At 42.9% G+C, this 26,970-nt stretch overlaps 1 protein-coding gene across 4 annotated transcripts; it reads left to right on the top strand.

Moving 5' to 3' along the window:
* Positions 1-629: 629 nt before the first annotated feature.
* Positions 630-26,248, top strand: sfmbt2 (Scm like with four mbt domains 2). Of its 4 annotated transcripts, none has more exons than XM_056424604.1 (21): positions 635-752; positions 3,566-3,720; positions 10,681-10,778; positions 11,981-12,290; positions 13,081-13,101; positions 15,639-15,727; positions 15,884-16,133; positions 16,763-16,860; positions 16,950-17,051; positions 19,050-19,280; positions 20,321-20,447; positions 20,535-20,648; positions 20,728-20,770; positions 21,182-21,249; positions 21,504-21,634; positions 21,748-21,914; positions 22,470-22,645; positions 22,722-22,885; positions 23,268-23,516; positions 24,995-25,096; positions 25,262-26,248. In XM_056424604.1, the coding sequence occupies exons 2-21, from the start codon at positions 3,630-3,632 to the stop codon at positions 25,400-25,402; spliced, it is 2,772 nt and encodes a 923-aa protein (XP_056280579.1). In that variant the 5' UTR covers positions 635-752; positions 3,566-3,629; the 3' UTR covers positions 25,403-26,248. The 4 variants fall into 4 exon arrangements, with proteins under 4 accessions (XP_056280581.1, XP_056280579.1, XP_056280578.1 ...); XM_056424603.1 differs by having other exon boundaries at positions 10,675-10,778; XM_056424606.1 differs by lacking the exon at positions 25,262-26,248 and having other exon boundaries at positions 630-752; positions 10,675-10,778; positions 23,268-23,553; positions 24,995-25,092.
* Positions 26,249-26,970: the final 722 nt, after the last annotated feature.

Raw genomic sequence — 26,970 nt, 5'->3', positions numbered from 1 at the left:
ATAAATAAATGGGACAAATTTAAGTGGTCAAAGGGACAAATGGTTATGAAAAAGTTCAATTATTGCTCTTCAGGGTGGAAATGTGGCTGCTATAACCATATAGTTATATTTATTTTCTTATTATATTATTACCACTTGTATGTGATGATTATTGTCCTCCTGTAAATGATAAAATGGGAGTCTCAAACAACTAGCTGTAAACATATATATCAGATTAGATGAGAGCGGCCAACAATAATTAATTGATATTGAAATACATATTAATATATTAATAATACGCTTTAATAAGAAAACAAAATAATGTCTCAAAGAATTTTCTGGAACTGTACTTCCCTTTATATATATATATAAATCAATAAATATATATATATATATATATATTAATAAATATTTAAAGGGAAGTATATATATATATATATATATATATATTTAAAGGGAAGTATGTACATATATATATATACAAAACAAAATAAAAGACACTTTTTGGTTGTTGCTGTAATACAATATATATATATATTTAAATGTAATGTTAAAAAATATATATTTTTTTAAGGGTCCATGAAGGAGTTGGCTTTAAAAAATATCTGTAGATGATATTTTTGTTGGCACATGCGCAGAAGGGAGATGCCATATTGAATCGGGGCAGCAGCAGCTGAAAGAGAGAGAGAGCGATAAAGAGAGAGGTGAGAGAGCATAGCGCGAGAGGAACCAGAGGGGTCTCGAGACAGAGAGGGGACACCAAACTTTTACAGGTAAGACAGGTGACGGCTCGCGCGCGCTTCACCGGTTGTTTGTCCCGTCGACGGAATGAAACACGGAGAGAGTTCACGAGTCTTCTCTAGAGGGAGGAACACACAACCCCGCGAAGTGACCCGAGGAGCCAGGCGCGAGGACACCGTCGCGAGCACAAGTTGCTCAAAGTGTCTCTCACGCGCGCGCTGTAATTAACAGCTTTCCTCCCGGGCTGTCTCGTGGCACTACGGTGTGTTACGTTATGTGTAAGTGTGTGCGCGCGTGCGTCCCGTCGGTTACTGTTTTTGTTGTTTTGAATGTCACGCGCATTGTGTTGATTCTCCGCCACGAGCGTGACAGTTGAAACGTTATTTTTAAAAAGGTTGCGTTTAAATACCCCAGGAAGAACAAGTTGTTGTTTCCACGGAAACGACGTGACTTGTTCAGTGCGCGTGAGTCATTGTTGTGTCTGTGTGTCTCTGTGTGTGTGTGTGTGGGGGGGGGGGGGTGTCTTTCTCCTCCGTCACCCTCAGGTGTGCGGAAAAACCGTCGAAAGAAGAAGAAAAAATACCGGAACCTGCCAAAAAAATAAAATGTCAAGCCACTTTCAACATGGCGGGTAATGGTGTTCGAGGGGGGGGGTCTAACGACAGCAGCTCGCGCGCCCGGGTCAGTTTCTTTGGCTGGACTCACGCGACGTGTCATCAACTGAATCCAAAGCGCGCGTGCGGCGATTCCGTGGGCGTTTTTTTCCGCTGCAGTTCTTTTTTGTGCGTGTGTGTGTGAGTGTGTGTGCGTGTGTGCAAAGTACACGAGCGGAGTGGCGGCTCCACCCCTCGCGGCCTCAGCCTCCCCGCGTGCACGCGACGTTTCCTCTTTCACTTTTATCCGGAAAAAAACTACATTAAAAAAAAATTAAACGCTACTGCACATGCGCATTACATCCGATTACTATCGTTTTTATTCCCAAAAACAACCGAACAGCGGGGTGTTTAATACGGAGCAGATAATGTGGAGCTGTTTTTAATTGTCTCTTTCTTTTGGGTGGAGGGTCACTTTTAAAGGGAGTGTGGTAATTAGAGGATCAATAAGCTTCTCTATTGATACATTATTGATGCTTTTTGACTCTTTAGTCTTTTCTTCTTCTTCTTTTTCTTAAAGAACCCAGCAGCCATTTATTTTCTTCTGCTGTTGATCATGTTGTTGTTGTGTTGATGTTTCCTCTCAAAGACGATCAAGTGAGAATTAAAGAGGTGGAAAGAAAAAGAGAGAGAATGAGGGAGGAGGACAGAAAGTCAGTGCGTTTACATGCAATCAAATTATTGGCTTAGTCGGACTGAAATCGAATTATCCGTTTCATGTAAACACCTTAGTCGGACTATGTGTACTGCTCTCTCTCTCCTTTCTTCTGTCTTTCTCTTCTTTTACTCTTTCTTTCGGTCTCTTTCTCATAGCTCTCTCTCGTATGTCTTTGTCTCTCTATTTCTGTCTTTCTTTCTTTCTTTCTGTCTCGCTCTATTTCTGTCTGTCTTTCTTTCTGTCTTGCTCTTTATTTGTGTCATTCCTTTGGTCTCTCTCTATTTCTGTCTCTCTTTCCTCCTCTTTCTTTCTCTCTCTCACTCTCTTTTATTCAACTCTCACACATTTGAATAAGGACTTAGGTAAATGTCAGATTTTACCTCCTGTGTGCAAAATAGTTGCAGGTTGTGACACACAGACACTGACACACAGACACACGCACAGACACACACACACTCACACACACACAAAATTTGGGCGTGCGGCTCTCGGCCTCGTTGTGGACGCATGAAACTAAAGAAGTGAAACTCTAGACCCAGAGGAGGAAACGGGGAGCGATGATGCAATGAGCTCTGATGATGAATATGCCCAGGTGCATTCTGGGGGAAATGATACGAGCAAAGGGTCCAAAGTATTTGGACAATGACGCATTTCCTGTTTTTTGTTTTTGTTTTTTGGGGGAAATGAAATAACTCAGTTTGAATGTTTTGATACCGTCACATGTTGAGTCACGAGGAGTTTCCTTCTGTTTAATTACTTTAAACTCAAACTCATTTATCTGATCTGGTGATTATATATATATAATTCTTTATTAATATATAAATACATTTATATATATTTTTATATATATTATTATTTATTTATCTTTATAAATATATGTATTAATTTATATATACTTATATTTATTTATTCTTATACATCTATATTATCTATTTATTTATATATATATAAATACATTTATATAATTTATTTTATATATCTATTATTATTTATTTATATATAAATATATGTATTAATTTATATATACATATATTTATTTATTTTTATACATCTATATTATTATTTATATATAAATAATATAATTTATATATATATATTATTTATCTATATTATTATTTGTGTGTGTTCAAACAGTAGCTCGAGCATCGTCTCCTTTTTTAACATGTGTTGTCTTCCTCTGGATTTCAAGGCTCTCTCCTCCTCTTCCTCCTCCATCATCTCTTTTTCTTTTTACTCTGATTTGTTCTCTGATGCAGTTTCTTTTTTTTATGCCATGCGATGCAAATCTGATATGCAAAATGTGGTATTTATTATAAAATACGTTTATATACTCCTCCCGTCTCCCTGAAGGAACCGGAAACTCAAAACTCTCTCCGTGCGTTTCATTGTCCCGAATGTCAACTTCCTTTTATAGTTTTATAATCTTTTGTTGTGCGGCTGTGAGGAGAGCCTATTATCTTCAAAAGGTCAAAGGTCGTTCGTGAACAATAGTCGATATTTGATGTACATCTTTCTTTTCTTCGTCGTGCCACAGGGGGAGAGATGCAGTGAGGGATAACGACCTCGGGCTCAGCGGTCAACAGGAAGTGGAGCGCAGGATGCAGTCGCCCGGCGAGCAGCGGCCGGCGGCCCCGACCGCGGTGATGTCACACCGGCCGACCAATGGGAGAGAAGAGGGGGTGGACACGGGTGAGGAGGCCGCGTTTATTATCTACCCTTTTAGTTTTTGTTCACTATTATTCTCTTTAGTCTCTCGATTAATTTTTTTTTTTTTTAAAGTTTGCTGAAAGGCTTTTGTTTTGTAATTATTGGGAATTATTGCCGTGCTGATAGAAGTACTAAAAGAAATATAATATAAATGTTTATTAAATCATGAACTGTTTTTTATTCATATATATGAATATATATAATTATATATGGATATATATATGTCCATATATTCATATACGTGTGTGTGTGTATGTATATATTATATATATATAGTAATTCTGCATTTTAATTAGGTTATAAATACAGTTATGTTGACAGACTCTCAGATTTTGAGTGGTGAAACACATAAACAGTTAAAGATAAAAATTATGAGAGGGTCACGTGATGCGAAAGAGGTAGGAGCGCTGGATAGGAGCTCCCGGATTGAACACTTTATTTAACATTTCAGGTATAGATTAACATTAATAGAACAGGTCGAACGAAGAAGTAATGTCACTGCATGATATTTGGGGGGAAAAAACTGAAAAGAAACGAACTGGACGGTCCAGACTTCGAAAAACTCAGTCCGAAAAAGAGACCAGCGACCCGACAACATGGCGGAAGGCGCGCAGATTGACGACCTGGTGGAGAAGATAAGTGACGCAGTATTTACGAAACTCAGCTCCAGCCTGGATAGGAAACTCAAACAAATAGCTAAATCCATCAACTCGGTGTGTGCAAGTGTTCCGGCAGTGGAGAAGAGGGTGGCCGAAGCAGAACAGAGAATATCCGACACGGAGGACTCCGTGTCACGGCTCCGGGACACGGCTAACGGAGGCTCTGACCCGGCTGGAGGCCCAGAACCGGTCCAGACGCAACAACATAAAGGTCATCAATCTGCCGAACACAGAGGGGCAGAATGCAAGGGACTGTTTAGAATCTTGGCTGCCAAACGTGTTGAAGCTCACGGTGAAGAACGACCGACTCAAGCTGGACATGTGCCCCGCGGCCCGCACACCTGCAGAACAACTCCACGAGGCCGAGGACCGTCGACATCCGTCTCCACAACTTCGCCGACAAACAGCTGATCGTGAAGGGGGCGCGCAGCGCGGCTGAGGTCACTTTCTCCGGGAACCGCATACATTTCTTTAATGACTTCTCACCAGCGGTGGAAAAAAAACGACGCGAATTCCTGGAGGCAAAGACATCGCTCCGAGATCTCGGCATCCGCTACCAGATGCTGTATCCCGCCGTGCTGCGCGTTACACATGACGGCGGAGTCCGACACTTCAGATCCGCGGATGAAGCACAGAGGTTCGTGGAGGAGAAGAAAAAAGCCCAAATATAATGGAGAAATGCAAGATAATCTGGAAATAAGTGAACAGTTTATCCTCCCGGTGGTCATGCTGCTGACGTAACCCACAAAGAAAGTTAACGGACACAAACTATTCAGGTGCAGGGTGTCCGCAGCTGTTAAGTATGCACACTTGTTCGCTCTTCTTCTGTTCTCTCCATGTTGGAACTCATGAACAAGCTGGTCTGCTTATGTACAGTTTATTACTTTGTTCTAAGAAAGGTTCAGTTATATTATTTTGTTCTAGTCTGGGAAGCTCTGTTTTATCCTACTAGAGTTTGTTTAGATGTTAGGAAATGATGGGGAAATGGTAGTGAGCAGGAGGTCTCACATGTGCCCTTTCAATAAGTTTAAGTGTCAGTTTATGTTCTTACGTTGTTGTTTTTTGTCATTCAGTGTTCTTTAAATGTTATGTTTTGTTCCACACCACCGGAAATAAATATCTATTTGAACTAAGTCAGCGAAGGTCAGATAACACATTTCCAGAGCGCCTTCAGGATGCCTGTAAAAGAACAGGGCCTCTCTGTGACAAAGAAAGAAGAAGGGTATGTCAGGGATAAATAGCATCAAACTTTGTACATTCAATGTAAAGGGGATCCACCATCCAATTAAGCGGAAGAAAATATTAAGCTTTCTAAAGAAAGACAAAATACAAATAGCTTTCTGACAAGAAACCCACCTAGTGGATAAGGAGCACATCAAACTTAAACGAGACTGGGTCGGCCAGGTTTACTACTCATCATTTTCCTCCAATAGCAGAGGAGTCGCTATCTTAATACACAAGGCCACCCCATTTGTTCTGGGTACATGTAAAAGCGACTCGGAGGGCAGATACATCCTGGTCCACGGCACAATAAATGGCACACCGGTCACTTTAATTAATATTTACGCACCAAACTCGCCAACTCCATCATTTTGGACTACAATAGGAGCAGAAATAGAGGAGCACAGATCTCCCTTCACAGTTTTAGGTGGCGACTTTAATTGTTGTCTTGAGAACAAATTAGACAGGTCCCCAACAGACACAAAGAGAAGAACAAGTGCAGGTGCTTTACTCGGTAAAATGCTAGGTGATATAAATTTGACGGACGTATGGCGGAACCTGAACCCATCAGTGAGAGACTTCACATTCTACTCTAATCCACATAACTCCTACTCACGCATAGATTACTTTTTTGCCCCACCACAGATTATTGGACAAGTAAAAGCATGTAGTATAGGATCTATACATATTAGTGACCATGCCCCAGTATATCTAGAAATGACTGAGTGAAGCTGTGTCTGGCACACGTTTCCCGTCATATCTTCTCACGGACAAGGGATTTAAAAAAAAGATGGAGGCAGAGTTAGATTTATTTTTTGACATAAACGACAATTGTGAAACAAACTCTGAATTTCTCTGGGAATCTGCGAAAGCCTATATTCGAGGATTTACTATCTCATATATGTCACACTGGAAAAAAACTCTCCTCCAGAAGCAGAATGAACTGGAAACAGACTTACAAAAAGCAGAGCTTGCCCATAAGTCTAGTCCAAACAAAACCAACCTCATTAAAGTGCACAGCACCAGAGCGGCACTAAATTCTATACTGAATGAGAAAGCATCTCGATCCTTATTCTATCAAAAGCAGCGACTGTATGAATATGGAAACAAAGCGAGTAAATACTTGGCCCGCCTGCTCAACCAGAAGGAAAATTATAACACCAGAGCAGGAATCAGAGATCCAGGAGGGAAAAGACATTTTGATAAGAAAAATATCAACTCTGTCTTTGTATCATTTTACAAATCATTATACAAAACTGACAATAACAGCACTAAAGTGGAACTTGACAAATTATTTTCTAAAATTAAATTACCTACACTAACAAAAGAACAGCAACAATCTTTGGGGAAACCCATTCAGGAAAAAGAGATATTAGAAGCATTGGCTTTGATGAACAGTGGAAAAGCACCAGGCCCAGATGGGTTCCCAGCAGAGTGGTTTAAAGCCTTTAAAAACAAGCTCACCCCCCATCTAGTCAACACCTATAATTACAGCTTCAACACAACTCACCACTTGCCTGAAACAAGGTCGCTAGCCAACATTAGCCTGATTCTGAACACAAACAAGGACCCCTAGGACCCAGCATCTTACAGGCCCATATCGCTCATTCATGTAGACGCAAAGATTTTAGCCAAGGTACTGACTCTGAGGCTTGAACCATTAATATCAATATTAATAATTCCTGACCAAACAGGCTTCATCAAAGGGAGGAATTCCTCCAATAATATCAGGAGGCTCCTGAACATAATACAGTTCGCCAGAGACAATGATGTAAAAGGCCTTGTGGCGTCTCTGGACTCATTAAAAGCTTTTGACAGGGTTGAATGGCCCTTTCTTTTCAATGCTATGGACAAATTTAAAATAGGTACAGAATTCATTGACTGGGTGAAGCTGCTGTACTTTTCCCCGAAAGCGTCCGTTATTACTAACTCCTATTGCTCAGATCCGTTCCCATTAGAGCGTGGCACCCGTCAGGGATGCCCACTGAGCCCTCTCTTGTTTGCATTGGCTATTGAGCCCTTAGCTGAGCTCATCAGAACCACACCAACGATAAGAGGCTTTGATGTCAATGGTACAAGACAAAAGATTTCTCTTTATGCGGATGATGTTCTGCTATACCTGGTTGAGATAGACAAAACCATCCCCTGTCTACTTGAATGTTTACAACAGTTTGGGCACATATCAGGTTTTAAAGTTAACCTATCTAAAACCGAGGCCATGCCTATTGGCGCCCTGGCAGGCTCTACGCCACCCAGTGGATTCCCTTTCCACTGGTCACTGAGGGAGATAACATACCTTGGAATTAGAATTGGCCCCTCTCTTAAAAAACTTGTTAAACTCAATCTAAAGCCAATCACAACACGCATCAGGGAAGACTTGAATAGGTGGGTAACGCTACCAGTATCCTGGCTGGGCAGGATAAGCATGCTCAAAATGAATATACTGCCCAGGTTACTGTACCCCCTACAGATGCTGCCAAACTCAATACCCAACAGCTTCTTCATTGACTTGGATAAAATGTTCACACAATTCATCTGGCAAGGCAAAAAGGTTAGGATGAAAATAAGTAAACTACAGAAAAGCAAGCAGCAGGGAGGACTCGGAGTCCCTAACATAAAGTTCTACTAGCTGCTCTGCACTGGCTCCCAGTAAAATCAAGAATCACTTTTAAAATTCTTCTCTTAACCTACAAAGCCTTGATTGGTGATGCTCCATCATATCTTAAGGAGCTTGTCGTACCATATTGCCCCACTAGAGAGCTACGCTCACTAAATGCGGGACTACTTGTAGTTCCTAGAGTCTTAAAAAGTAGAATGGGAGCCAGAGCCTTTAGTTATCAAGCTCCTCTTTTATGGAACCAGCTTCCAATTTCAGTCCGGGAGGCAGACACAGTCACCTCGTTTAAGAGTAGACTTAAGACCTTCCTCTTTGACAGAGCTTATAGTTAGGGCTGAATCAGGTTTGCCCTGGTCCAGCCCCTTGATATGCTGCTATAGGCTTATAGCTGCGGGGACGTTTTAGGATGCACTGAGTACCTATCTCCTCTTTTTTCTCTCCTTAAGGATGAATTTTCATCTCTCAATCACACGTTACTAACTGCTTTCTCCCCGGAAGTCCTTTTGACTTTACGTCTCATGGGGTCATCGGACCCTATGAGACGGCATAGATCCTATCTGCCTGATGGATCGTCTGGGTCGTGGAATTCCTGCTCATGACTACGCCACTGTCCTGTTGAGACTCCGCCCACTCCTCCTCCCCACCGCCATCTGCCTGATGGATCGTGGAGGTCTCCATCGTGGAATATGCCTACTATGAACTATTCATACACTCTGTCATATTCATTGAATGTATTTTAACTCTAAATCTGTCCTTCTGGTCACATTACATCTATTGCATCTGTCCATCCTAGGAGAGGGATCCTCCTCTGTTGCTCTCCTCCAGGTTTCTTCCCTTTTTTTCCCCCTGAAGGGTTATTTGGGAGTTTTTCCTGGTCCGATGTGAGGTTTTGGGGCAGGGATGTCTATGTGTACAGATTGTAAAGCACTCCGAGACAAATTTGTAATTTGTGAAATTGGGCTATACAAATAAACTGAATTGAATTGAATTGAATTACTACTGGGCAGCACAAATGCGTTACATATATGAGTGGGTGAACCCAGAGGCTACAAATGCATGGATCCACATGGAGTCGACAAAAGAACTGTCCCTTCGTAAATGACAAGAGAGCAAAGCTAGAGGTTCAAAATAACTTTATTGTACGAAATACATTAAACACCTGGAATAATATCATGGCCTACTTTAAATTTAAGAATAATTTTTCACTTTTGGCTCCCATATGGAGAAACCCAGATTTCCCCCCCCTCATGTCAAGACTGTGTGTTCAGGCTCTGGCATGAGAAGGGTCTGGACCAGCTTATCAAACTCTGAGGGAGGAACAGGGACTCGTTTGAGAACCTGAAGAACAAATACGCTCTCCATCAGTCCCATTTCTTTCGATATTTACAAATAAGACATTACACACCAAAAACCGTAGATGCCCCAAACATGTGCTTCCTGGAAGAAATCCTTACACAACCCATACCAAAAAAATTCATCTCCCATGTCTATGAAACCTTCGGCCTAAACCTTAAATACTCCACTGACCACATCCGCAAACAGTGGCAGATGGACATGGAGTGTCAGATCGAGGAAAATGTATGGACATCAATTATAGGAAACACACTTAACATCCTGAGCTGTAGCACAGATAGAGAAAGACAATTCAAAATGTGACATAGACTGCATTGTACACCACTGCTGAGGGGAAGGCTGGGCCTAGGTTCCCCGCCATGTAGTCAATGTAACTCTGAAGTTGGTACTTATATACACATGTTTTGGAAATGTGCAAAAATTCAAACATTCTGGAGAGAAGTGAAGGATGAGGTGGTTTCTATGACCTGGAGCGTTCACCCCTCAATGTGTTCTGGCAGTCAAAGTGAGCAGTGCAAGGAGTCACGACGCCAAACTGATTCCAACACTGTTACATATTGCTCGAAAGACGATCCATAAACTCTGGATTTCTAAAGATACCTTCTACAGATGACTGGTACAAGGGGATTTTGGAAGTTCTCCCTTTGGAAAAGTTGACCCACACCCTCCATGACAATGTCAAGGGATTTGTCAAAATATGGAAACCAGTCTTAGATGTGGTGGACCCCTCCGGGGTGAACTTTGCTGTGCCAGATTAAAAACACTGTCACTGATGCTGACTTGATTTTATTTGATGATGTAACCTTAAATATGTACTTATAGTGGTGATGTGCGAATGTGTTATGTGCTGTGGTTTTTCTAATTATTTTGTATCCATTATCTATTTATATATTTTTTCTTTTTTGTTGTTCTTTACCCTTTTGTTTCTCTTTTCACTTTGTATTGTATCCTTAATGTCCTGTCTTGCTAATTTGTAAAATCAAAATAAATATATAAAAATAAAAAAAAGATAAAAATTATTTTCTATTTGACTTTATAATTAGATATTAATATAATATCTTGAATATCTTTTTCCGTTCCCTCAAGATGCAGATTCCATAAAGGAGGAGGCGCAGGAGGCGGAGTTTAGCTGGGAGGAGTTCCTGGAGGAGACGAGGGCGAGCGCCGCCCCTCACACCACCTTCAAGCACGTGAGTGACGGCGTTCGATTCCCTCCTCGCCGCGTCCCTCGTGATCCCGCTTAAGTACCTGTGCAGAAAGCCTTTAACCACCCAGTGGGGAGGGGCGGGCTCTGACATCACCTCCACCAATCGAGCACTCTCATTGGCTCCCGTTCCCTCCTGACGCAGAAGCTGCCGTTTTTCTTTCCCAAACACAATTGAGGGTAATTACTGGATCAATAGCGTGGATATATATTTATTTAATATATATATTTATGATTTTTTCAATTTATTTATATACATAAACATTTTGTAATATTTTATAGTAATATATTTATATATAAATATATTTTTACAGATATTTATACGTTATTTATATATATATTTATACATTATTTATTTATATCCACTCTGAGATGCTTCGGGAAGTTCCGCCTTCACGGAACTTTTAGGACTCGACTCGTTTTCCTTGAAGTCGGCCGTGAGCACGAGATTCGATCGCGGCCCCTCCCCCGCGGTCGTAACCGCCGGTTACGCCTCCGGCTTGCGGGGCTTATCTCGAGGTCGCACTCGTCGGCTTGCAGACTCCACGTTCATTCTGTCTCAAGACAAACAAACAAACAAACGGAGCTTAACGGGAGATGAGTTGGAGACGCTCACAGAGAGAAACCGTTCTACAGGTGTCTGAAGTCACTGAGAGGAACGCCACCTGAGGAACACACACACACACACACACACACACACACACAGCCTCTTGCATAAAGAGGGATGCAGCACCAAAAAAGTTTTATAAAAGTCATATACAAGTTAGATAAAAAATAAAAATATATATATATAAAAGTCATATAAAAAGTCCTGGATGAGTTCTGCATAAATCCTGATGAGTCCTGATGGGTCCTGATGAGTCCTGGATGAGTCCTGATGAGTCCTGGATGAGTCCTGTTGAGTCCTGATGGGTCCTGTATGAGTCATGATGGGTCCTGGATGAGTCCTGATGGGTTCTGGATGAGTCCTGATGAGTCCTGATGGGTCCTGATGAGTCCTGGATGAGTCCTGTATGAGTCCTGATGGGTCCTGTATGAGTCATGATGGGTCCTGGATGAGTCCTGATGGGTTCTGGATGAGTCATGATGGGTCCTGGATGAGTCCTGATGAGTCCTGGATGAGTCCTGGACATCCATAGGGCCCCATGTGTGTGAACCCTGTAGTGAATGGCTCTTGTGGCCCTCCAGGTGGAGACCAGCCTGCGCAGCAGCTTCCAGCCGGGCATGAAGCTGGAGGTGGCCAACAAGGCGGGCGGCGGCGCGGCGGGTGGCGGCGCGGCGGGCGGCGCGGTGGGCGGCGCGGTGGGCGGCGCGGCGGGCGGCGCGGCGTCCTACTGGGTGGCCACCATCATCACCACGTGTGGCCAGCTGCTGCTACTGCGCTTCAGCGGCTACGGGGACGACCGCAAGGCCGACTTCTGGTGTGACGTCATGACGGCCGAGCTGCACCCGGTGGGCTGGTGCAACCGGCACGGCAAGACCCTCATGCCCCCCGAAGGTACACACACACACACACAGACATACATACACATAGACATACACACACACACACACACACGAGTTCCTCCCACCTTTTAAGAATCTTTCCACAACCAAAAAAACACAACCTGGATTTCGACCTTTCCCCAAACGAAGAGTCCTTAACTTCTCCGGCACGCCGCTCCTCCTCCTTTCACCCCCCCTCCCACCCTAAAGCCCCTCCCACCCCTTCAGATAGATGAATCCGCCTCCCCAGACTTGTTCAGACCACTAAAATATAAATATAATATTTTGTGTGTATGTATATATATATATCATACCTGCAAACTTGTCACCTTTTGGTGAAATTCACCGTTTTGAACTCAAAATAGGTCATCCATAAAGTTGACGATGAAACTGATTTACAGTAAAATTCCGTGACCTCAGAAAACTCGTATTTCTTCTTCTTCTCCTCTCTTCCTCTTCCTCCTCCTTCTCCTTCCTCCTCTTCTTCTTCCCCTTCTTCCTCTTTCTCGTCCTCCTCCTTCTACTCCTCCTGCTTCTTCTTCTCCTTCCTCCTCCTGCTCCTCCTAACAGACAGCGGTATGTTAAACGATGTGAGGCCTGTAGTCCTGGAGCAGCTCTCTCTGTTTCCTGAAGCTTCTTCAAATCTGTCGCGTTTAAAACACAAACCGTCTACAGCTCCATGTCGTTGTTTGTGTTGTCGAGCTGGAGGAGAGGAGATGGGGAGGAGGAGGGGAGGAGGAGGGGAGGAGGGAAGGAGAGTCTGTATTCCTGTGTCACGGTGTCCTGTTTTTGTTTTTTCTCAGATAACATTTACCTGAGAAAAGGTAAGCCCGACTAACGTGAAGTAAACCCTGTGCTGGGACTGACAGGCTGCAGTGTGCTTCCCTCCTTCCACCGCTCTGCAGGAAGTGACCTCACAGCCCAGTTGCCTTCCCCCCACCCCTCTTCTTGCATGTGACTCCTTTTCTAGCCGATTGTGTCTTAGTAGAGGGATCACACACACACACACACACACTGTGCCTGTGTGTGATAACTAGCCAGAAATGCGACGCTTTGAAGAAGAGCGACTCTTCTTCTTCTCTTGCGCAAAACAAACAAACTGGAAGGAAAACAACAGAATGAAAACGTGCCCCTGAAAGGTCAAAGGTCAACGAGCCCCTGTATGTCATGTGATGAATTCAATACGCGTGACTGAGCTTTTAAGAGAAACCCTTTGTTGTGGTATATATATTATATAATATATATATGTAGACGTGTGTTTTTAAATGGGAGCTCTTGGATTTAATAGTGGATATAATTTCTTTTTTTTAAACTAGACTTATGTTAATACAACAAATGTCCGTGAATTAAGTATTTAGTCGTTAAAAGTAATATAAATATATATGTACAGTTTTCTTTATACTTATATGTATATTTTTATATATGTTGGTTAAATAAATTGTTATACATATGTCTTTATATATATATATTTTGTAATCTTTTATATTTATTTTATCTATAAAGAATTTATTTTTATAAATTGATATTTTATATATTTTTATTTATATATATATAAATAAAATATTTCTTTAAAATAAATCATGTATCTATATTATTATTTAATTAATAAATGAGTTTTTTTCTATTTTCATATATCTATACTATTATTTAATTAATATATATTTAATACATATATTTATATGTGTGTATATATAAAGTTGTATCTTTTAAGAGGTAAATAACTTCTAAACATCCTCAATAAATTAACCAAATTAAATAAAACCACTCAAGTAAAAAATATAAATATAATGTGTATTCTGTGTATTCTCTGGTAACTTGAGTCATTATTAGATATTTGGCCCATGAAGGTTTTTTGATTCACGAGCAGCCGATCATCAGAGAGACAGGGCAGCGGCTCATTAACACGGTCCTACTGGTTCTACTGGTCCAGCTGGACCAGTCCACGGTGGACTGGTCTCTGCTGGATCACACACACACAGACACACGCACACACACACACACTCTGTTCCTGTGGGCCTCTTCAGCAGTTACCACAAACACTTGAGTAATTCCCCTGGCCTCTCGTTAACAACATGACACACACACACACACACACACACACACAAGGCCTCTGGTTAAAGTGGGAGGAGCTAATCATTGGAGGCGGTTTGTGATGACGAAGGGAATCAAACCCAATGTGCTCCAATTGACTCAGACTGGACTCTGTGGCTCCGCCTTTGCACTTTTTATTAATTATTAATTTCTTAATAAATTATCGTCGAAAGTAATAATACATGTTTGAAATGATCATTGACGGCTTTGTAAGATGGAAAAGGAACCAGAGCACAACACGCAAACATCAGGTTCTTTGTTTATTTAATGCGACACATTTCCATGAGGACTTCAGCCAGGTGCATTCTGGGAGGGGAGAGGGGGGGGGGTTCAGGAGCTCCTCCCTGGAGGTTCATGATGCTCTTATTGTGAAGTGAAGGTCTCGTGTGTCCGCTGACCTTTGGAGGAAAATAAAGAAAGATTATTATTTATAAAAGGGAAAAGGGTTGGGGGGGGGGGGGTAGAGGTAGAGAAGAGAAAGGGGGCAGGTAGAGAGAGAGGGATAGAGAGAGAGGTATAGAGGTAGGAAGGTATGTAGAGAGGGAGGGAGAGAGAGAATGAGAGATATGGAGAGAAGGAGAGAGGGAGATGTTTCTGCCCCTCTGGGCTCTAAATGTCTTCATGAGTAATCTGGGCAAGATCTGTAAAAATAGTTTATCTATTTCTGCACAGATCAACAGTGTGTGTAGTGTGTGTGTGTGTGTGTGTGTGTGTGTGTGTGTTACAAAGTCCAGCACCAGGCAGGAAAGAAAACATTGTCTCAGGAATAAAAACAGAGTTCCTGAACGCCTCACAGAGCGGCTCACAGGAGTGAAAAGGGGAGGAGCCATGAGAAGAGTTTGATTACGCAATCACATCATAAGTCAATTATGTATTTTAAAAAATTTCCGGAGCGGCCTCACTTTTATTTAAAGGTAATTTAATAACGATGATGAGAGAGTTTCTGACACTTTTATTCTCGTGAACATTCACAGGCCCGAAACACGAAGAACAGTTTAAAAATAACTCAAACAAATGTCTTATAAATTATTATAATTATTTATTGTAAATAATCGCAGCTGCAAACAAGATAAAGTTTGTATAAAATAAACAAGTTCCTAAACAATTTGTTGTGTGTTTGGAGGTTTTTAACAATAAGTAGAGTGTGTGTGTGTGTGTTAATAATAGTCGTCACTCTTCACTCGCTCTGATTGTCTGTCTCTCCACTTGTGTGTGTTGTTGTGTGTGTTATTGTTTGTGTTATTGTTTGTTTGTTGTTGTCTCTCCGAAGCCATCAAGGAGAAACACAGCGACTGGACTGAGTTCCTGGTCCAGGATCTCACCGGAGCCCGGGCGGCACCGGCCAACCTGCTGGAGGGGGTGAGTGTCCCTGATGACATCACATGGGGGGGGGGGGGATGAAGAGGAGAGGAAGGGTTAGGAGAGGAAGAGGGCTATATTTATTTTATTTCCCCATCAGTTTTTTTAATAACTCTCTCCCCATCTCCTCTCCCCCCCCCCCCCTCTCCCCCCCAGCCTCTGAGGGGTAAGAACACCGTGGACCTGATCCTGGAGGACTCGGTCCTGGAGCTCCGGGACCTCTCGGACCCGTCCCTCTACTGGCCGGTCCGGGTCCTCCAGAACGTGGGCGGGAGGCTCCGCCTCCGCTACGCCGGCCTCACCGACGACCACCGGGCTCGGGACACATGGCTGTTCTACCTGGACGTCAGGCTCCGCCCCCTCGGCTGGGCTCTGGAGAACCGGCTGGCCTTAGAACCGCCCACAGGTGAAGATCAGTCTGAAACTTACTAGTGTACATTAGGATTTATTTATTATTATTAAACTTTTTCCCGGGTCTCTTTTCATTATCAACCGGTTTGTTCTCTTATTTCATCTTTTCAAACTTTAGTCCATAAATTGTCAAAAAGAAGTAGATCGCTTATTTGCTTTCACAGAAGTCTACATAAACAGAAAATAGACACCTTCTTTTCTTAAATTTGTATAAAATGTTTTTAATTTGTATTTAATTGTTTTTTTATATTTCACATTTCTATTACATTTTGTACAATTTAATTAAATTTCTTATATATTTATTTTTTACATATTGAATTTACTTTAAATATTATTATGTTATTATTATTTTTTATTTAAAACAAATATTTTAATTACATTTTGTACATGTATTAAAAAAATTGAATTCAAAATATTAGTAACATTTTTGCAGATTAAATTCCAAATTCATATCTTTAAAAAGAATACAACACAAATAACCATCTATAAAATAATGAAGAAATCAAGATTTGAAAACTTTATTAAACATGAATGTGAATATTGTAAAAATGATTTTCTGTAAGTTTAATATTTAGTTTTCATGAAAACACTTCATTCCGGACTTGATGTGTTTTAATTCCTCAGCGCTGAGGGCTCTCAACAGCGCCCCCTACTGGCAGGAGGCTTTAGAGGAGGCGCGACTCCACGGGCAGAGGAGCCCGCTGCCGCTGGAGGTGTTCAAGGTGTGTGTGTGTGTGTGTGTGTCTGTCTGTCTGTTCTTCTCCTTCTTCTTCTCCTCCTTCACATTGTGTCTCCTGTGTATTCTGTGCAGGACCATGAGGACCTCCCTCATCACTCCTTCAAGTTGGGCATGAAGCTGGAGATGGTTTCTCCGTGGGAGCAGATGAAGATCTGCCCGGTTACCGTCAGCCAGGTGAGTCACGGCTCCTCCCTCAGGTCGCTGCTCGGGTTTGAAAGACCATTTATTCTGATATGTATTATATTATGTATTATAATATATATATTACATTATGTATTATTATTAAATTAAAAAATATATAATATTATATATCATTTTAAATTTATATATAGATACATGTTTTTTATTTATTTATATATACACATATTTTTTAATTTATATATGTATATTATATATTTTAATTGATATAATATATATATATTTTTTAATTTGTATAATATATATATATTATATATTTTTTTATTTAAAGGGTACCTGTAGTGCAAAACAACAACGTGCTACATCCATTCGGCGCATCAAATAAATCATATTTACCCCGCCGCTATTGTCAACAAGTCACGCATAGCCCGAGGATTTACATTTCTTTGTCAACATTCCGAGTCCGTGGGCGCAGCCATTTTGCTAGTTATTTACTCCAGCTCAAAGCTAACTATGACGTAGAGTCGTTGAAAGGAATTCAGCCAATCCGGAGCCACTTCTACACGCGTTGCTTCTTGGGATAGATCGGTGGCCTCAAGAATGACACAATCTATATCAGGGGTGCTCAATACGTCGATCGCGGCGACCTGCCAGTCGATCGCGGCGTAGTATTGGTAGATCGCATGACATTAAAAAAAATTGGCCCGCCCCCCTGTCACTTTCTCTATAGCGCCACATTACAGCAGCAGCATGTCATTTCTGTCTCTACGTGTTGCGTTGACAGTCCTCTGCCCGCCGTCTCGGCGCGCGGAGCTCCCGACACCGGTTTGCGCGCATCGGGACGGACGGAGCAAAGAAAAAGTCACTAGCACCCCGAACATGTCGGCCGAACATTGCATCAATGAAAGACATCTCCAGCGCTGGCTTATGCGCGATGTAGCTATCAAGCTCACGCTTTTGTGTGAAGCAGATGAGGTCTAATGACACTATATCAGGGCTCTCAAGTCTCACGCATTGAGCGTGAGACTCACGCATTTCGGTCTTATCTCACGCACTCCCGCCACACATCTAATTCCTCACGCTGAAAAAACCTCTCGGCTATTTAATGCGTCGACAACTCTTTTCGGCTCGATGCCGGCGCGCGCAACAGTCAGCTGTATCGGGTGCTGATGGAAATCTCACGCTTGCCTGTCTTCAAAACTTGAGAGCCCTGCTATATCATCGGACATAAGTTCGTGCTCTTTACAACAAATGCACTCTATGTCTGTTTTCTGTGGCACACATTTCCCACAACTGCACCAAACGTCCGCCGACTTGCGTGCACGGTCCGCACGGTGAAGCATCTGGACCGGCGGTCCTTCGGCATCAACTTCATCAGAATCATCGCTATCATCGCTGTCACAATTCACTAAATGGGGATAGTCTGCTTTTAAAGGTTCAAACAAGTATCCAGTTGCTGAATCAGACAATCTTTCATCGTCCATATTATCAATCTCTCAGCATTTGTTTGCGAGCGCTCGACGTTGTTTATATTGGTATCTGAACACATCCGCTGTGGCTGGCTGTCGATCTATCAACGATCTGACGTCACACCACCCGCGACATATTCAAGCTCCAGTGCAATGTCGCATGTCGGAGTTGAGGACTTTGAACAGCCTAAACTACGTATTGTTATTGAATACTGGACCGTCAGTGCATGAATAACCTTTAGAAACACATTATCTTTTGATCTGGCTACATATTGTTTTGCACTACAGGTACCCTTTAATAAATGTGAACATTATTTTTTCTTTTCCTATTTGAATTTTCAAACATGAATTTGAAATAAAAAAATCAGTTGTATGACCCTTGTGAGCTTCCATAGAGACTTAAAACGTCCCCCACAGATTAAAAGAAAAGCAGCAGGTTATGAATTATAAATTATGCATCCTACATTTCCCATGATGCACCTCGGTAGCATCTTTCCTGCATTTTTAGTCTCCAAAGCATTTGCCCCTACAAAACATGTAATCACTAAGCTCCTCCCCCTTCCAGGTCTACAACGAGATCTACTTCCTGGTGACGCTGGACGACCTCTACCCGGACGCCGCGCCACGCTCCGTGGCGTGCCACGCCCACTCGCCCGGCATCCTGCCCGTCCAGTGGAGCATGAAGAACGGCGTTGGGCTGCAGCGGCCCCGCGGCTTCGCGGGCCACGACTTCGACTGGGCCGACTACCTGAAGCAGGGCGGGTCCGAGGCGGCGCCCGACGCCTGCTTCCCCGACGTGAGTGGGGCCGCCATTTTTTATTTATTTTAGACCGAGGAAGTCCTGCTTTTATTCGGCTCGGCCTGATTTCAGTCCTCTTCTTTTCTGGAATGACGGGGCCAATAGTCAGCATTAATATGAAATATATACATTTAAAATATAATTAAAAAATATTATAATAATATATATATACATTTTAAATATATAATATATATAAATATATTATATTTTTTAAATTGATATAATATATATTATTATATTTTTTAAATTATATCATATATATATTATATATTTCTATTTATATTATAGTATTTTTTTAATATAATATATATATTATTATTTTTACATTTATATAATATATATATTTTAAATTTATATAATATATATATATATTTTTATATATACAGGACTGTCTCAGAAAATTAGAATATTGTGATGAAGTTCTTTATTTTCTGTAATGCAATTAAAAAAACAAAAATGTCATGCATTCTGGATTCATTACAAATCAACTGAAATATTGCAAGCCTTTTATTCTGATTTATTGCTGATTATGGCTTACAGCTTAAGAAAACTCAAATATCCTATCTCTAAATATTAGAATATCATGAAAAAGTATACTAGTAGGGTATTAAACAAATCACTTGAATTGTCTAATTAACTCGAAACACCTGCAAGGGTTTCCTGAGCCTTGACAAACACTCAGCTGTTATAAATCTTTTTTTTACTTGGTCTGAGGAAATATTAAAATTTTATGAGATAGGATTTTAGAGTTTTCTTAAGCTGTAAGCCATAATCAGCAATATTAAAAGAATAAAAGGCTTGCAATATTTCAGTTGATTTGTAATGAATCCAGAATGCATGACATTTTTGTTTTTTTAATTGCATTACAGAAAATAAAGAACTTTATCACAATATTCTAATTTTCTGAGACAGTCCTGTATATATATATAGTAAATTTATTTATATAAAATATATTATTATATTTTGTAATTTATATTATATATATATATTTTTTTATATATACATATATTTATATTTAATATTGTGTGTGTGTGCAGACGTGGCAGAACACGGGCTTTACTAAGGACGTGTGGCTGGAGGCGGTGAATCCTCACCGGCCGGCCGAGGTGTGTGTGGCTCAGATCACGCAGGTCAGAGGACGCCTGCTGTGGCTCCGACTGGAAGGTACAGACGAGTGTGTGTGTATGTGTGTGTGTGTCGATGGCCCCCTGCTGTGTCCTCACCCCCCCTCCCTCCTCCCCCTGTCTACAGGTGTGGCCAAGCTGGAATCGGAGTGCCTCGTTGACGTGGAGTCCACAGACATCTTCCCCGTCGGCTGGTGCGAGGCCAACGCCTACCCCCTGACCCCCCCACTGAAACCTGTCTGTACGTACACACACACACGCACACACACACACACGCACACGCACACACACACACAGCCTAATGCAGCTCTCTTCTACAGGCCCAAAGCAGAAGCAGGTTGCGGTGGTACAGCCGGAGAAACAGTAAGAAGAGACATTTATCACGTTACTGTCCCTTTAAGACCAAGTTACTGATTATCACGTTACTGTCCCTTTAAGACCATTTTACTGATCATCACGTTACTATCCCTTAAGACCAAGTTACTGATTATCACGTTACTGTCCCTTTAAGACCAAGTTACTGATTATCACGTTACTGTCCCTTTAAGACCAAGTTACTGATTATCACGTTACTGTCCCTTTAAGACCAAGTTCCTGATTATCACGTTACTGTCCCTTTAAGACCAAGTAACTGAAACAGACTTTTAAAGCATCTTCAGACACAAAGATAAGATGTGAAAACATATGTAATCGTACCGTAACCCTTTCCTGTCTGATCTGGTTATTTATTGGTTATTGATTGGTTGGCCTGTTCCTGATTGGCTCGTCCTGCAGGTCGGCTCCGGTCCAGCCGGTGGAGGCGGCCCCCGTCGACCTCGGCCAGCCCGTCGCCGTGGATACAGGTAACCCCCTGTCCTCTGTCTCTGCCCTCTGTCCTGTGTCCTCATGTCCTGTGTCCTCATGTCCTGTCCTGTGTCCTCATGTCCTCTGTCCTCATGTCCTGTGTCCTCATGTCCTGTGTCCTCTGTCCTGTGTCCTCATGTCCTGTGTCCTCATGTCCTCTGTCCTCATGTCCTGTGTCCTCATGTCCTGTCCTCTGTCCTCATGTCCTGTGTCCTCATGTCCTGTCCTCTGTCCTCATGTCCTCTGTCCTCAGCCTCCAGGTACTGCTGCTCCCGTGTCTTTGTGAACCATCGATGTTTCTCGGGTCCGTACCTGAACAAAGGACGCATCGCGGAGCTGCCGCGGGCCGTCGGGCCGGGGAAGTGCACGCTGGTCCTCAAAGAGGTGGGGGGGAGTGTGTGTGTGTGTGTGTGTTCATGTGTGTCTGGGAGATCTGCGTTTGTCCTCCCCTCATGTTTGTTGTTGTTGTTGTTGTTGACGCGCTCCCCTCTCCTCAGATGCTCAGCCTGCTCATCAACTCCGCCTACAAGCCGGGACGCGTCCTGAAGAAGCTGCAGACGCTGGAGGAGCCGGAGGATGAGGAGGAGGAGGAGGAGGAAGAAGAAGAGGAGGAAGAGGAGGAGGAGGAGCGCTGGGACGTCCAGCAGGAGACGCTGAAGGCCAAGTGAGGAGACGCTCACGGGAGGCCGGAGCACGCGTGGTGCGTTCAGGAACGCGCGTGGTGCGTTCAGGAACGCGCGTGTTGTGTTCCATCCTGTACGAGGACAGTAGAATAATAATAATGATGATAAAAGCTTCCTCGTCATTTTCTAGATTCATATGATTCCGACTATGACCTCATCATTCCCCAAAATGACCCGTAGTACACACACACACACAAAGACACACACACACACACACACAAAGACACACACACACACAAAGACACACACACACACAGAAACACACACAGACACAAACACACAGACACACACACAAACACACACAGACACAAACACACAGACACACACACAGACACACACACAAAGACAGACACACACAAACACACAGACACACTTTTCTTTCTATATCCGGCTGGAACCAGAGCTCACGAGTTCTGACCAATCAGAGGAGTTTTCTACGACTTTAAACTTCTCGTATCTTCTCTATCTTTAAGTTTTGTTTTTTCCTCCTCTTCCCTCTCCTCCTCCTCCTCCTCCCCCCTCTTCCTCCTCCTCAGGTACAAAGGTAAGACCTGCCGCTCCTCCGTCCCCGTGGTGCGTCTCTCCGCCCAGGTCCCGGCGTTCTGCCGCCGCGTGTGCGTGAAGCTGCGTTGCTGCCCGCTCCTCTTCGGGCCGGCGGCGCCGCCGGCCCGATGCCCCGAGAACTGCTCGGTCCAGACCAAGACCAAGTACAGTGAGTGTGGGGAGCAGCTGGGATTGTTGTTATTGTTGTTGTTGTTGTTGTTGTCAACGTCCTCTGCGGTCCGCAGCGTACTACTACAGGAAGAAGAGGAAGCTGAGGAGGCCGGGGGAGGAAGAGGAGGAGGAGGAGGCCAAGCCGGCACGCCGCAGGAAGAAGAGGAAAGCCATCTTCGTGCAGAAGAAGAGGCGCTCGGCCGCCGGGGGCCACGCCGCCGCCGCCGGCTCGCCGCAGGTCAGCGAGGAATGTATAAATATATAAAGAAGAAGAAGCTTTTTGATTTAGTTTGGATGGTTTACAGAATCATTCAGTTTGAAACATGTTGAAATGTGGAGTGTTAAGCGACCGAAAACTACCGTTAACTACCGGAAGCTACCGTTAGCTACCAAAAACTACCGTTAGCAACCGATAGCTACCGGAAGCTACCGTTAGCTACCGAAAACTACCGTTAGCAACCAGAAACTACCGTTAGCTTCCGGAAGCAACCGTTAGCTACTGAAAACTACCCATAGCTACTGAAATCTACCAATAGTAACCGTTAGCTACTGAAAATTCATTTCTTACGGGCTGAGTGCAACAACAACAATGTGTCTTGACTCCGCCCCTCCTCCCTCAGGACAGCGAGGAGGACGAGGAGGAGCTGGCGTTGCCGTCGGGCAGCGAGGGCAGCTCGGAGCCCCGGGAGGACCCCGCCTCCCGCCGGCCACACCGCGCCGCCGCGCTGCGCGGGAGCCTCAGGAGCTTTGGGTCCTACGGCGCGGGCAACGCCGCGGGCAGCCGAGAGGCCGCCGAGGGGCGGAGGAGGTCCACCCGCTCGCTGTCGGCTCACAGCCGGAACCGGCCGCCCGGTGGCCACGAGGCGCAGGTGCAGCCGGAACACATCCAACATGTTTTAATTAGGGGTGGGCACGTTAACGCGTTAATCTTGCGTTAACGCATCAATTATTTTATCGCGCGTTAACGCAGGTTTTATTATTTATTTTATTATTGTAAAAGTGTGTTGCTCACAGGCTTTTATTTTGTAAAAGTCTGCTACTGATTGCTGCGGAACCGGAAAAGAAAGTCATTCGCGGTTTAACAAACATGGAGAAGAGTACGGAGATTTTAAATGGCCATTTTCAATTTAAAGTTCTTAAAGACGGCGGAATCGACAGAAACAAAGTCATATGTAACACTGCCAAGATGAATCGTCTTATCACCGGAGGACTTCCAGTCTTAAATATCATTTAAATGCTAAACACACCGTTGATGCCAGCAAATCATACAACAAACACCCAGTGGAGCGAGGCTTCGGCAGACGAGCTGCAGGGAGGAGATGAACCAAGAGAACCAACGCCACAGCGAAGTGGAGAGCTACTGCAGGCCGGTTAGTGAGGGGGACCAGACGTCCTCTTTCCCCGGACACGTCCTGCTTTTGAGACCTAAACAAATGCGTCCGGCAGGGATTCCAAAAACGTCGGGATTTTGCTTCGTCAGATATTTGTGTTTCTCTGGATTTTCATAAACTAGTATTTACCCTTACAAGTTTTGGAAATGGTATCTCCCTTACGGTCCACCTTCTTACGTGAGCTGCCAGAATAGAGAGCAGTCATTGGTCGACCGATCTCAGGGTTGCCAGATACACAATAATTATCCTCCAAATACAACCATGTTGAGCCTTTGGTACGATACTTCACCATCTCCAACCTGGCAACACGGAGCACCTCGCCGCCTCCACTAGTTCATTGTTGTTTGTGCTGTAAACTCCTCCCAGCGCCGCCGCTCCCATAGCGCACTACGCGCTGTGGGAGGGCACCACGTCCTGAGGGGCTCCACTAAATAGGCAACTAAAAAATCCTCATAGTTATAATAATTATAATGCCGATATTATTTCAGTCAAGAAATATTAGGCACCTTTTAGGCATGTATATCACAAAACAGGCAGAACAAGAGAGATGTTTAATCTTTTTTAAGATTTTATGGCACTTTAGTTCATATGGCAGAACATTTAAAGTAAGTGTCAAGTTCTAAGAATTGACAAACTGCACTGAAAGTGTTTTCTGGTGTCTCTAACAGGGACAACACATGTTATGGCACGTTCATTCATATGGCAGAACATTTCAAATAGAAGTGCGCTATACACTACTTTTGAATGAATTATTGGATTTTGCGTATACAAATGCGATTAATCAGGGAAATCATGCGATTAATCGCGATTAAAATCTGTTATCGTTGCCCAGCCCTAGTTTTAGAGTGTGTGTGTGTGTGTGTGTGTGTGTGTGTGTGTGTGTGTGTGTGTGTGTGTGTGTGTGTGTGTGTGTGTGTGTGTGTGTGTGTGTGTGTGTGTGTGTGTGGGAGCCTCAGCTGGTTCTGGACAGTAATCCTCTGCAGTGGAGCGTAGATGAAGTCGTTCAGTTCATCAACTCCACCGACTGTTCACCACTCGCCCACATCTTCCAGGAGCAGGTACACACACATATACACACACACACACACGCTCACACACTATCGGCCACTCTAAGAGCCAGAGTCCGTGTCTAAACATTACCCTCCTCCTCCTCCCCCATGTCTTAAACACTCCTCCTCCTCCTCCTCCTCCTTCTTCTGCTCCTCCTCCTCCTCCTCCTGCAGGACATGGACGGCCAGGCCCTGCTGCTCCTCACGTTGCCCACGGTGCAGGAGTGCATGGACCTGAAGCTCGGCCCGGCCATCAAGCTGTGCCACCAGATCGAGCGCGTCAAGGTGGCGTTCTACCGGCAGTACGCCAACTGACCGCCCGGCGCCCCCTGGTGGAGGGAGGAATTTGTATTTGTTTTTTTACTTTAAGAAAAAGGAGAATGGATATTTTCGTCACAGCAGGAGACGAAGCTGAAGGATTAATTTTGGGGTTATTGTCCCGTGTGACGCCCCCCCCCCCCCTCCCCCAAGGAGCTACGGTGAGGAAGCCGAGGTCTCGGAGCTGAAGGCATTTGTGTTTCTTTTACATTTCACTTGAGAGAGGAGCATTTATTACATTTTACATTTATTTTCCTTTTTTTTTTTTTTGTGTGACTTTCTGGAAAAATGTATTTGAAAAATATATATATAAATATATATCAATAAATATTTAAATATAAAAATATCTAGAATAGATATTTATATGTAATATATATTTATATAATAATAGTTATACATATATATTATATATATATTCATAACGAATATGTATGTATAGATATATTTATGTATTATTATTTTGTTGTGCGTCATTGGTCCTGGAAAAATATAATTTGAAAGTATTTAACAAATCAAGAAGTAATATATTTGAAATATTTATTACTATCCTTTATTGGAGAGATCTATTGGAATTCAGAGAACTAATTGATCGGTTTTATATATATATATATATATAGATATCTATATATATATATATATCTCATGTCTACTTTAGCCCCTAAAAGATATTTCACACGGGTTTATTTAAACATTTTAATGTTTTTGGAGACGCTCTCATCATATGTTCGTGTCGTCGTCTCAATGAAAAACAATCCAGGATATTTTTTTTTCCATCTATGCAAAAAAACGTGTTTCAGATATTTTTGATAAAATGAGGAAAATAAATTTCTATTGATTTTTTAATATGTGTTTGGTATAAATTTTCTTTCCAGTTTGAAGATCAATAAAGAGGAAAGTCAAACTGGTTCTGTTCCGTGACCTTTGAGGTCGTGGGCCACCAGCCCCTGGTAGTCCTGGTCTCCCGTGGCAACGGGTCTCAGGTGAGAGCCCAGACCAGGAGCGGCTCAAAGAACCCTGGACCGGAGAACCGGACCCTCCTGGGTCTGGGGGCCTTTGCCTAAAAATATACTTTTGTTGAATGTGGATAAATTATTGAACATTCACTTAAAATCTCAGCCTAAATAATTCTGTAAGTTTCGCCCCCCGGTGACTTATTAATCGATCTCCGTGTGATCGATCAGGACGTCGACCGACCGGTAACTCACTTAAAGAACTAAAACGGTCTTCTGCTTCCTGTTTGACCTCAACGATCACAACACAGTCTGACTCCAATCGTCCCCTCAGTGTGACGGAGAGTTCAGTGAAGAAACAAAACACTGACGTCTGATTGACAACCGATTAAATTGAGATTCTTCTTCTCTTCCTCTTTTTTCTTCTTTTCCAACTTCTTCTTTCCATCCTTATTCTTCTCCTTCTTTTCCTTATCCTCCTCCTCCTTTTTCTCCTGCTAATTATTTCCCTCAAAGCATCTTCTCTAAACTTTCCTCCACCAGTATTCTACCTGCACGTTACAGAGACATGAGCACTGGCGCCCCCTGGTGGACAGTACTGCATATAGCATTTAA

This window comes from Pseudoliparis swirei, chromosome 10 (genome assembly GCF_029220125.1).
Source record: "Pseudoliparis swirei isolate HS2019 ecotype Mariana Trench chromosome 10, NWPU_hadal_v1, whole genome shotgun sequence".
In the NCBI taxonomy this organism is placed as follows: Eukaryota; Metazoa; Chordata; class Actinopteri; order Perciformes; family Liparidae; genus Pseudoliparis; species Pseudoliparis swirei.
Note: the sequence above shows the minus strand (reverse complement) of the source record. Positions and strands in the feature narration are given on the sequence as shown.